Source organism: Emys orbicularis, chromosome 6 (genome assembly GCF_028017835.1).
Source record: "Emys orbicularis isolate rEmyOrb1 chromosome 6, rEmyOrb1.hap1, whole genome shotgun sequence".
NCBI lineage: Eukaryota > Metazoa > Chordata > Testudines > Emydidae > Emys > Emys orbicularis.
The window spans coordinates 2,666,179-2,679,035 of NC_088688.1; the positions used below are offsets into that span (position 1 = coordinate 2,666,179).

General features: G+C 53.1%; 1 protein-coding gene across 2 annotated transcripts in view; it reads right to left on the reverse strand.

Annotated features, from left to right (window-relative positions):
* Positions 1 to 1,259: 1,259 nt before the first annotated feature.
* The window catches only part of DNAJB5 (DnaJ heat shock protein family (Hsp40) member B5), a 28,716-nt gene continuing 17,118 nt past the window's right edge, over positions 1,260 to 12,857 (reverse strand). For both annotated transcript variants that reach the window (XM_065406565.1, XM_065406564.1), the window contains exons 3-4: positions 11,696 to 12,294; positions 1,260 to 1,551 (exon numbers count right to left, since the gene is read on the reverse strand). In XM_065406565.1, the coding sequence (XP_065262637.1) occupies positions 1,318 to 1,551; positions 11,696 to 12,294 (833 nt within the window). In that variant the 3' untranslated portion in view covers positions 1,260 to 1,317. The remainder of the gene's footprint in view (positions 1,552 to 11,695; positions 12,295 to 12,857) is intronic.

Consider the following 12,857-nt stretch of genomic DNA (forward strand, 5'->3'; position numbering starts at 1 on the left):
ACCGGCCCAAAGGCAGGTTGAATATGCGTCATTGTATGAAGAACCCGGCCCCAGAGATATTGGCAAGATAGGCTGACGTAGGTAAGAAATATAAAAATTCTCCCAATGGAAATCCAAGTTTAAAAAAATACAGCATTTAAAAACAAAGCCACCCAAGCAGATTCCCTCCTGCTCCTCCCCGAAACGCGTCCTGAATTCCATCTGCCCTGCAGGAAAATATCTACATGCGCAATCTTCTTGCTGCTAAATCCCTACAGTGTAACTCAAACGCCAGCAAAACAAACCTCAGCTCCACTCACACTTGGCTCTGCTTTTACACCTACACTTCTGCTACACACAGATTACGTTCTCACAGACGTGATGTTCATATGGCTGAATTGATCCCCAAAAGAGCTGGGATGAACCACTCCAGAAAAAACCCTTATGGGGTTATATATAAAAGCAGCAATGCAAACTCAACACACCTGAACAAGAAAGCTTGCATCCTGGGCCCCCTGCCCCTCCCTTTACTACCGGATATTTTTGGCATGCCAGCAACACCCCGATAGGAGGACGCCGGCCCAACTCCATTGCCACCTGTCTTACATGCTCTGAACCGATAAAGCCGGGACGCGTAAGTTTTAAGAAGGGTGCAGGAGGGGCGAAGGGTCTGAGACCAGGTGCCTTGCAGCTCAGTGTTTGCATTCAGCACGGAAGATAATCTGTTGTAATCCTAGCGCAGCAGCATGGACCCCAGGTACCGTGGTTCCGCGTTAGAAACAGTTCCGCTGTGGTGGCCATGGTGTAGACGAGCCGTGCCTTTGCCGTGCACGCTCATGGAATTTGTTTGGATTCTTGGTACTAACGGAACCCAACAGCAGCAAGCTTCAGAAAGGTGAAGCTAACGCTAACCCTTCCGAGTCCTATGTACACGGGGTGGAATCTCTGCGCTTTTCGGGAAACACAAATTCATCCTCTAGCCAGGAAGCTGACTTCAAAGCGTGCAATGTGAAAACCACCAGCTGATAAAACTCCCTGGGCCCACAGCCCAGGCCCACTTGCTTGTGCCAGGCAGAAAAGCTAGACCTCTAGGAAAAGGCGCCCAGCCCAGAGAGCCAGCAGAAGTTAGCCAGGAGTTTGAGCTCCTGAATCCCACACTGCGAGAGTATAACAGAGGCCGACAAAGGGCAGGCGATAGGGCTGGAGCTAACAGGACCGTGTGGAAAGGAGCGTGGGTTTTTTGCATTTGAGTGTGATCGGGCACCTCCGCTTTGTGCAGCTCAGATGCTGTGGCACGTGTGTTAGAAGTATTGCTGCTGGCAGAACGTCCCAGGGGCTCTAGGAGCACGGCAGGTGCTGTTTGAGGATCTGTCTCGTCTGCGGAGCTATCTTGTCTGGGAAGCGGACTTTGAACTCTACAATCAAGTCTCCCCGTTGGGTGGGGACCTTTGGGAAGGGCAGCCCTTCCCCGCGCAGTCTCTTCACGGTGCCAGGCTTGATGATGTCGTTGCAGGGCAGAGGGATCACCCTCCCGTCGAGAGTGGGAATGTTCACGGTACAGCCGCACAAGGCCTGCAAGGAAGAAGAGCAAACAGTGAGACTGGCTGCAACTTGGGGTCTCTAGAAAAAGCCCATGTGTGTAGAGCAGCCAAGGCCGGGAACCCACGACTGGCCTCAGCAGTTCTGCTCCCTCACCCAGCAGACATGACACCAGCCTCTGGCCTGTCGCTGTTGCCCATTTCACGTCTATTAGCAACGCGGCAGCGACGCCATTATCATCTGGTGGATATACAGGAGTCTCCCCGATGTACACATACTGGGTGTTCTACTGAGAACGCCCCAGAAAAGCACATGGCATGTGGGTTCAACCCCGGTGGTAGTTTCATGGTGGCACCACTCTTCACTCCCCTCAGGCCTTCAGAAGAGGGGCAGGTTTCTCTAGAACTCTACCCAAGCGTGCAGGGCGCTCAGGACAGGTTGCATTTCTCCTTTTACCCCATGTTTGTCTGAACCAAGAGAAGCAGAGACCCCGAAGGGGAAGAGATCAGAGTCACTGTCTCCCCAGCAGGTCAGCGGACTGGCGAGGTGCCCTGCTGCTGCGGAGTGTGGCAGGGACTCTGCCTACACAGTCCTGACCACATTTTGTGCAGTACAAATCGTAAGCTTGGAAGCGGCTCATTAATAGATATAATCTCCCTGCCCCCCTAGTAATGGCGAATCAGTGGATGTTTGCAGTTCCCCATTTGCACAGCAACACGAGCTAGAACGCTGCAGCCAGACCCCATCCCGACAGGACCAGACTACACGTGTTGGGTTCAAGTCCGGTTGGAAAACATCCGGACTGTCTCAGGCTTGGGTCGACTCTCCTCCTGCCCAGGGGGCTGGCATGGCAGAGGCTGCATGCCACACTCCTGCCACTTGCTGCGCTGTGCGCACTTTGGAGCGAGCGTGCCAAGGATCCGCAGCACACGCGCACGCAGCAGCGGCTGGCAGGAGTGAGGTACTGCCTGGTTCTCAGGGGCACGAAGCATCAGTGCTGACTCGGGTTCTGGGGGAGGGGAGCGTCTGGTCAGAAAACGACTCTTGGGCTCAGGTCCAGATCAGGCACAAACATCAGGCCCAAGCAGATCTGCAGGAAGAACTTTGAGCAAGTGAGCTGTGGGGAGGTCTCCTCAATGCCTGTTACCGCGGCAGACAATGCCTGAGGCGCTGGCCATTCCCAAGGTGTGCTTTACAAAGCACTTCGGAGCTCACCGGGATCCAGTGAATGGCAGGCTTGCGCTAGCCACCAGCCTGTGCATTGCCCACACCGTGATTCTCAAACCTGACGACTGAATCACCAATCGGGAGTTTTTAATTACTGCACAGCGACTACCCCAAAATGTCATGTCTTTCTTGGTAAGCAGGACCCGGTACTGTCAGCCAATATGTGGCTTGGTTTCAGCTAGTCCTGACTAAATCAGCCAAAACCTAGAGCGTTTCTAACATGAGCCATCTGGCTTGGAGAATGGAAGAACACTGCAGATGGAAAAGCTCACGGAAAGTACATTCAGATCTACGCCTCAAGTAACATAACCAAGGATTCTGCATGCACCCAGCTCTTGCAGACAGCAAACTGGGCAGGGTATGTGCACGGTAACTGCAAATGCACAGAAACAGCCAGTCACACACGAGCTGGGTTTTGATGAAATCAAGCCCCAGTGTCTTTTTTTAGGAACCTCATTACATGCAGCCTGACTTCCAACAAACTATAAAAGGCAACAGCCTTGGTGTGCAGGGACAGGTCACGCTGGGCAGACGCAGCCCTGACACTTGGCACTGGAAGGGCAGGAGTGCTGCAGGCCAGGATAAAGGCAGGTTGACAGAGCTGTGCATGCAAGAAGCTTGCCCTGAACCTGCCTACAATATTGCTGCCTACGGCCAGGTAGTGTTGGTCAGTCAGCCCAAGGAATGCTAAACTGCACCAATAAACCCCCAAATGCCGGGCCTGGCAATCTCAAATCCACGATTCCACGTGCGTCCCAGGCAGACCCCTCTGGCAGCAGAGTGTACCCCCCTGCGGGGCACGCCAGTCTCCCAGCACAGATGAGAAGAGCGCGGAGGAGCGTGTGGGGATCTGGAGTGGAGTGGCCACCTCTGTACTGCCCTAGATTTTAAGGCCAGGAGGGACCATCATCATTCACCTGGTCTGACCTCTTGCACAGCACCAGCCAGTAATCTCTAAATCAAGCCCTCCCCTGCTGGCTGAGACACAGCCTGTCTCCTAGAAAGACATCCCGTCTCCAGTTAGCGATTCCACCTAACGGAGAATCCACTGGGGGAGTTGCTCCAATGGGTATTTCCCCTCACTGTTAACAAACGGGGCCTTATTTCTCCTCTGAACTTGTCTAGCTGTAGCTTCCAGCCATTGGCCCTGTTCTGCCTTTGGCTGCGAGATTCAAGAGCCGTCTGCCACCAGAAATCTCATCCCCACCTAAGTGCCTATAGACTGTGGTCAAGTCACCTCTTCGCCTTCTCTCAGCTGAACTAAACGGATCAAGCTTCTTTAGTCTCTCACTATGAGGCATGTTTTCCCCAATATCATTCTCTGGACAGGGCTACAGTCCTACAGGCTCTATCAAATGAAACCCCCCTTGCCCCCCGCCCCTGCAGTAGGACGGAGTGTCTGCTAAAGCGCTCTAGTGGGGTTGAACTGCAGCACCTCTTCCTTCTGTGAGTTCCCAACGGGACGCACTCTACCCTTTGCTGACCGCCCAGGAGCCTGGGAGAGATAAGCAGCAAGCTAAATTTAGACTGTGGCCTTGTTGTTCAATCCCTGATGAAGTAACTGAATGTTTCTGCTGCTCACCAGCTGTTGCCCTTCCCAGAGCTCAGCATCTCGGCCCAGCGCGCTGGATTTATCTATAGCACACGGGCCCTGGCACCTCTGCCAACAGCCTCCAAAAGGCTAGGAAAGCAAGAGCCAGGCATTCCTCAGCTGCCCACTCGGTGCTCGCAGCACAGACGCTTCCTGGAAGTTAAAGCTCTCAAAAGTTCTCTCCCTCCCTGCAGCAGGGAGACCCACTGACGGACGTGGGCAGGGAGCTTACCTAGAACTGTATCCATGCACCTCTGCCCCCGGCTACTTGTACCCACTGCTCCCTGCACACAGCTCCCTCAAAGCACAACGGGGGATGAGTCTCTACGGTTCACCGTTCTCCAGGGTCCCTCTCTGCTCTCAATAGAGCCCACTCTCCTGTAGGCTACACGGGGCTGGCTCCCAGCATGGCTCTAGCGCCACAGAGGGTTTAAGGACAGCGAACCTAGAGGAAGTGCCCTGCCTGGCTTCTCCTTTCAGCAGGGTGGTAGTGGCTTTGCTGTACCGGCTCATTCAGGCATTGTCGCTTTCTATTCTGGTGCGGATCTTAACAAGTTTCGCCTCTTTAGTAAAGGGAACGCATGTAGACGGACATGGGCTCCATCTCCCCCACGCTGGGACCTCACCGACTCAAGAGGGCCTGTGCAAAGCTGACGGGCGCAGCGGGGGCAGGAGGGGAGCTCTTCTGGGTTCGATTTCTGGGCTTTGCTTTTAGCGACTCTGTGGCACTGGGCTGTACGCACCACTGAGGAACCGGCAGCCAGCCCCTTGGGAAGGGGGGTGCCGTGTGCCAGTTTGTAGGCAACTCTTTGGCTGATGGTGCTGGTTTTGGGGGTGTGGGGAGAGGGTACCCAGGATGCCACTCAAGCCTTGCATTCTCTGGAAGAGGCTGGGATCCACGCTGCTCCTGGCTGCTGGGATAGGCACTGGAGAGTCACACGGTACATTTTCCCTCTGCCCCACACGCCCTTGAGCATACATCTCTGCAGCACTTGCAGCCAGGGCTGTAGGGCCAGCCCAGCAATGACCAACCCCACCCCGGCTGTGCCCAGAGCCCAGAGGAAGAGAGAGCGCGTCCCTGCAGCTGAGCTCGCTAAGCTCCTCCCCAGCCCAAGCCATGTGTAAACCACACGCAGGGACTGATCCTGGTCCCCGAGAACTAGCTTATTGCCACTCTGTAACCAACAACTCCTCTCCGCACGGCTGTGGGTCTGCCTGCGGGAGTCAAGGAGGGAAGGAAGCTGTCACACAGCCTCCCAGGTTCAATCCGGGCAGCATTCCCCTTCCAGCTTCTGCACACGGGCGGCTTTGTATGGCCAAACGTGGGAGTCACTCACTTGCGGGTACGCTGCAAGCCAAGCTGCCAGGGCTGGCGTTGGCTGGCTGCTTGTGGCATTTCCGGCCTCGGGCTGTTTGGCCGGAAAGGTGACCCTATTGGGGTCTTGCTCTCACAATGGCAGGGTGACAGGGAGGGCTGCAGGTCAGTGCCGGGCCGCTGCTCCGACAGGCACTTCTCCATCTGCAGAACGAGCGCTGGGCTTGTGCAGCTTCCCTGGGATCAGGCAACTATGCAGAGGCTCCGCTGAGGAACAAGCCCCCCAGCAGTGCGACCAGTAAATGCCAGAGACCGAGCTGGAGCCCTCCCGCTGCACGTCTGAGGAGGCAAAGAGAAAGACCTCCTGGGATGTCAGCACTAAATCCAAGCCCTGCCTCCTGCGGAACGGCCCGTGCGTGCCGGGGGTGGCGCTGCAAGGCAGCCTGCAGTAACAGGCCACAGAGCTCGGCAATGCAGCGTGGAACTCCTCGTGTCCCTAAATAACCCCGGCGGCTCTGCTGCACACGTGGGCAGGGACGTTGCCTCGCTTTTATCAAGGGGAAAACGTCACCGTTAGCGAATGGGATGTGGAGCGATGCGCCGAGAAGAGCCAATGCTGCTTGGGGATGAAGAACTTAAAGCCTGAGTACGTGTGCTGCTCGCAGGGGAGGTTCTCACGAACCCGCTCTCCCTCCAGCCCCTGGGAGCAGGGCTCGGAGCAGACACCTACGCTGAATTCAGGCGCTAACAGGTGCAGTTGCGTGAGGCCTCCAAGATCTGCTGGCCCTGCCCCTTGGCTTTCAGGGCAGAGAAGTGCCCACTCCTACCCTCCAGAGCAAAAGCAGCAAAGAATAGATTTGCTATGTCTAAGGCAGACAACATGGCCTCTCCTCCCTTACCCCTTTCTTTGGGAAAATCTTTCATGCCAATTTCAGACATCACAGTACAAAGCAAAAGGAAGAATCTATATCCCCCATTCAGATATCCTTTAATGCCATCCCAGGTGGTTGTCATAGACACAAGTGGCTGCAATCCCCCCCGGTCATTAGCGACGTATCCTTCGCTTCTCCACCCAGGGGAATGCAGGTCCAGCCGCACTGCAAGGGCCCACTCTGGCTCCCTTTCGGGGACAGAAGAAAACAAGAGCTCTGATGCCAGAGGCAGCTCACATTCACTGGATCACTTTCGCTTCTTTGGAAGCAGGCCGAGAATGTGAGCAGTCAGGCTGTGGAGGGCGGGCTCTCCAGTGGCTGGAGAGAGACCCTGGGCTCTATTCCTGGCTCTGCCCGACACCACAAACCCATCAATCAAACCATCCGTAAAATGGATACATCCACCCGGGATAGGAGGCTTAGCGCTGACAATGCAGCCAAAGGGTCTGCAGGTGCTTTGCCAAGCAGTATTATTGGAGACCTCTAAAGCGTCCCTAGCAACCTTACTTTTCTGGTTTACACATGATAATCTGGGCCGCCTTTAGGCAGAGAGAGAACCAAACCAGCCCATGCTCTGAACCCAATCCTGACCAGCCCCAGCACTGCAGGGTCAGTCACCGAGAGCAATGAAAAGCAGACAGTCTGTAGCAATGAAGGGGAAGCCTGGCTGTGTCTAGAATGCTGCATGGAGTTCAGCAGCTGTCGGCACGTCAGTGACCTTCCAGGGTTCAGAACTCGCTGCATTCCAGGTGGAGCTTGGCTCCCTTCTCCAGGCTGAGGGGAGCAGGTTAGTTTCGCTCACTCTTCCCCGCCGTCGGCATGCAGCAGCCGGTGCACTCTGGTCCCTTCCTGACAATCCCACCCCGAAGTCCTCACCACGTCCTTGCCCTGAGTTGCAGAGGTGCAGAGCACCTGAAGCTCCCATTAGCTTCAGCAGGAGCTGGGCGCTCCTCACCCTCTCAAAGTCAGGCCATCGTGTGCTTTCAACACATTGGTTATTAGCAGTTTTAACGAACTCCTCCTTCCTCACCTGAGCTCATGCACCAGCGTCCCCCAGTGGAGCCTGCACAGATCTCACAGGGGTTTGCAAAGAGGTCAAGTCACATTTTAAAAAGTTAAAGTTTGTCTGAAATTTCTGTTACTTGTAACACTTAAGGGTCATATATATGGAAAGAAATATAAATAGAAGTGAAATGAAATAGAAACTCTTTGCTTTTTAGAAGATACAGCAACAGGGGACAGAGTCAGAAAACGATTACACGGAAAATGTGATGGCAAAGCACACAAGTTGGCAGAGGACTCGAGGCCAGGCAGAGTAACCAAAACCACAATCAACTCATTTCAAGAGGATTAGATTTTACGCAGACGGGAAAGCCAACAGAGGAAAACTGACGTGCTGATTTCACTATGGCATCTATAAGACTGTTTGAAAAAAACAATCCCCCCTCCTCCCCCCCGCAATATCTTGAACTCTTTCCTCATCAAGTTTGAAACTGATTGGAGAAATCATGTATTCACGTCAGGCTGCGTCAATGATTTCAAAGGACTCCGTTTGAATTTGGCCCCAAATTTCCGTATTTTAGAATCAGCTTTCGGAGAGCTCAATGGGCCAAGAGAAGTGCTCCTGGAACATTGATGTTTAATTCCAAGGGATGGGATTTAAAAGCAGACAGACAGCCTCTCCTGTGCTTGTAGCTCCCACGTGGCACGGCAGCATCGTGCTAGTGCATGAGAATCTGAAAGTGTAACCGACATGCTTGTTACACTGCAAAGCATTCAAAAATGCAAGAAAGAAGGCAGCAGACACTACAGTGGATTTTTAACATTTCCTTAGTACAGATGGTTCCCACCCCTACTCTAGCCCTTTAACACCAGTGAAACCAGACAAGAATTAGCGACACTAACTGTGGAAAATAATCCCCTCGACTGGATAAGCTGGGGGGAGGGATAGCTCAGTGGTTTGAGCATTGGCCTGCTAAACCCAGGGTTGTGAGTTCAATCCTTGAGGGGGCCACTTAGGGATCTGGGGCAAAATCAGTACTTGGTCCTGCTAGTGAAGGCAGGGGGCTGGACTCGATGACCTTTCAAGGTCCCTTCCAGTTCTAGGAGATAGAATATCTCCATTAATTTAATTTGTAGTGGAATGACCAACCCCCAACACTGCCTTCACTGAGATGACAGACAGACAACTGACATCATGCTCCATAATAACCAGTGCCCATCACTCTGAAAGGATAGGGACCACACTGGCAACTTGCCAGGAGCCCACAGGACACCACCTCTGCATATAATTCGATGTATGAGAGCAGTTCATTTTGATTATGTTTGTGCAGCCCACTGAAATGAGACCCAGCATACAATGCTCCACCTTAATCCAAGCCCCCAAACTGCACTGCACCCTGGAACCTGTTGTCTCCACAGTCAACACCGCCACATTAAAGAGGGGGCCCCACGTGACATTTGCCCTCATGGATTAAATCAGAGGAAGCTTTGTGGCTGTGCCAAGCTGAAAATATAGGGATTTACCTAATTTAACTATGGGCCTTATTCTGCTCCCAGTACAGCCAATGAGGAGTTTTGCCATTGACTTCAATGGGGACAGGACAAGACAAATAGGGAAGCCACTAAGGTCTGTGAATGGCAGATGTCACTAAAACTAGGATCTAAGCTGAAGCATTCACAGGGAGGTAAATGTTAAGTTTCTGGTGGGGCTGGTTTAACTCAGACTCGTGAAGTTACCTTCAGGCAGCAATACCACAGCTATATCCTGGCTCCCCCCAAGAGCAGTTTTGCTTCTTCCTCTCTCTGCCTCCCACTGAGCCGCTCATGTAATTTTAAGAACGGACAGTTTTCTGCCGCCCATGTGTCTGTGGGGAAGCCCTCTCAGATGCATCTCCCGCTGGGCTGCTCCTGTTGGGCCGTACCAGGTCGCAGCGAGCGCCCAGCGCTGGCTTGCTCGCCGTGGACAGACGCGAGTGACTGGAACGATCAACACAGAGTTCAATGGTACCTGGACTCAGAGACCAGGGGAAGTATCTCCCTTCTCCACCCCCCGGTTTGGCCACTGGTTTTCTCATGCAATAGCTACAGAAGATGGTTGTCAAAGTCTGATGGGCCAGCTGATCATGTCTGACCTGAGGCCTGGGAGGGCGAGGGTACTGAGGAGGGGCGTATTGGATGAAGAATTGAGAATTGCCAGTTTTAAACTAGAGGGTTTGAATCAGCCCTGTCACAATGGGGAGGAATAGGGAGGTTTCCCTGATGGACTGCAGGAGCCCAGGGACGACAGGAGTCTGCCACAGTTGCTCCCAACACAGGATGGATCCCACCTCCCACGCAACCACCCTGGGCAACCCACGAGATACTGAGACCCAACGACTAGTTACGGCTCCCTGATTCCCCGCCCCAGCGCTGATTAGAGCAGGTTAGAAACTCGGGATACTCCAGCCCCACTCCACCTCCCCACCCCTCCTTCCCTCTGCAGCAGGGCTGCAAGGAGCTCTGCCCTCTCGAAGCCCGCTGAGGACACCTCCTGAGGTCACTTCCAACCCTGATAGTCTACGACTCTTGGGTGATTTTCTACCCTTGTGTTGCAGCGCTCAGGTAAAGGGAGCAGACCGGGGCCGATTTTCTGCCTTGAGTATTGATGGTGCCACCCCCACATACCCTCAGCAGGAAACATGAAACCGATGTCAGAAGGACCCACTTAGGTCTGGTGTGACGGGCATAGTTGTGAGGAAGGCATGGAGGAAGCATCTGAGATATGGCAGGTATGACTCCATAAACAGCGCTGCCTCTCGCAGAGCCATGCACTTCACGAGTAAACTTCGGTTTCCAGTGTCAACGTAAGTCACCTTGACCCCAACGTACCGTTAGAAGAGTGTCCCCGAAAACACCCAGCTCTGAATGGTCACAGTGTGGCTGTGAAGTGGCACTCCATTCAAATGCATGAGGGGAAGTCGCACCCTGGTAGTGCTATGCTTCCCTCTGATTACAGAGCCCATGGGAAAGTTCCCTCAAGCTTTTAGAGGAAGGGGAGCCATCCTGATTAGTATCCTGATTCAAGGGCACACACTGAGACGTTTGTACCCAAGATCTGATCCGCTGAGATTTTGTTCTATAAAATGCATTTGCGAACATGGACTAAATCGGTCTTTAAAAAAATCCGCCCACCAAGAGCTACATGAAAAGACAGACAACCTCTACAATCTGAAGTGAATGGTAAATTGCAGCTGCCAGCAATTTAAATTGTAAATGTACCTGCCAGCTGGGACTTATTAACAAGAAGTTAGACAGCAGTACCATCAAACACGCATCTCATGAATGTGGGTTACCCGTGTCTTCCTTTCCACTCCTGCCTCGCGCGGCTTGTTGCTCTGGCTCATCGGGTCCCCTCTAAAGTTCCTTGCAAACTCCATGGGCCAGAGACCATAACTTACTTGTTCTGCAAAGCACAAAACTACCTTCATGTGCTGCTTGAATAAATAATGCAGCACACACAGCCCGGGAGGGAGAGAAGAGAAGAGTACGGCTGGCATAGGCTCAAGCAAGGCATAGTGAGGACCAGGGTGCCATGCAAACTGCCCCCATGCAGCCATGCCAACAAACCTGCAACCTCACTGGGACCAACCCACCTCCCAAGCCACGGTCAGCCTGGTATTTAAGCGCAGAACACGGATGTCAAAGACTGACAAGCTGGGGTGTTTGGGGCAACACCAACAAATGGGGCTGACCAGGCAAAAGCCACCGGACTAGTTTCTCTTTTGACCTGAGGCAGGGTCGGAGCTCTTTCCCAGACACGAACACCCCATACTAAAGGGCAAGCTTGGCACACAAGCAGGGGGAAAGGGTAATTAGAGCAGTTAAAACAGCATCAGTTGGGCCTAGAGACTGAAGTACTGAGGTTGTGTAATTCCTGCAGACAGGAATGGATGTTGGTCTGTAAAAGCAAAGGGAGAACACTCCACTCTGTAGATCTCTCTTGCTTTGGCTTATTACACCCTATGTGACCTTCTAATCCCGTGCAAGTTAATCACCCTTCTCATCTGTTCTGTTCAAACTAGCAAACTCATCTCCAAGGAGCACTGCGGCAGGGAGCGCCCACTGACCCACCTCTTTAAGACTGATCATAGCCGTGTAGACCACGTTTGTGCCGTCTCGCTTGAAATGCGCGTGAGGCTTGTCCTTGAGAATGAAGACGATATCGGCAGGGATGTTGTCTGGCGTGGCATCTCCTTCTTTGGGAAAGGTGATTTTGGTTCCTTCTTTCCACCCCCTTTTAATGACAATGTTCAATATCTTATCCTCGGTCCTTGTGGTTCGCCCGTCAGGGTTCAGCCGCCGGCGGGTGATTTTCATCCTTTTGGTAGAGCCGTGGTAGATTTCTTCCAGGGAGACCCTGAGCTCGTGGACGATGGGTGGGTCCTGAACCTTCCTTCGTGTGTGGAGAGACTCCGGGTGCCGTCGATGGACTCCGTTGATGCCGTTGAAGCCGAACCGTCCAAAGGCGTTGAAAGGGTCATCGTCGTCATCGATATCCATATCTTCCTGATCGAACCCATTGAACGCCCGGGAGCGACTGCTGGCAAAGAAGATGTCGAAGGGATTGGAGCCGCCGAAGAAAGAAGCAAAGGTAGCGTGCGGGTCTCCGTGGAAGGTGTAGTGGAAAGTGTTGCCGGAGCCACCAGAGGAACCGCCTCCAGTTTTGAGCCCTAGAACACAGCAAGGAAAAGACAACGTTACCATAATCCGTGGAAGAAGGCTGTTCCCTTCTAGTCCTGCGTGAAGCACAGGGAGTGCAGACAGAGCGACGGCTGGGCCACCCTGACTAGACTTTTATTGTTTTTTTCTAATACGCAGCATGGGAACCAAAGGTGGAATTCAGTCTTGGTGTTGCAAGCTGCTTTCTACCTCTCTCTGGGCAGTAGGGTCCCACACATCCCCCCTTCACCCCCAACCTGGCCACAATCTGCATCCCTTTTCCATTGGAGAAACTAGCTAGCAGGAATACAGCTGAGCAATCTTATCTTCCCTGGCTGGAAGGTGAGCACCACAACTAGTCTACAGGGTGCGGAGAGTCGAGATGCAATTCTGTTCTCAACCCTTCACTGGAGCTCAAGTTTGCAGTGGATGCTTTGTAACTGGGGCTCATGTTAAATGGGCATGAAACAGGCAAGTTTATACAAATCCTGTGTTACTAAGGAGAGTAAGTAGCCAGCCAGACTTCTATCACCACCTCCAAGCGGATGAGTATCCAAATTCTTAGCCTGTCTCC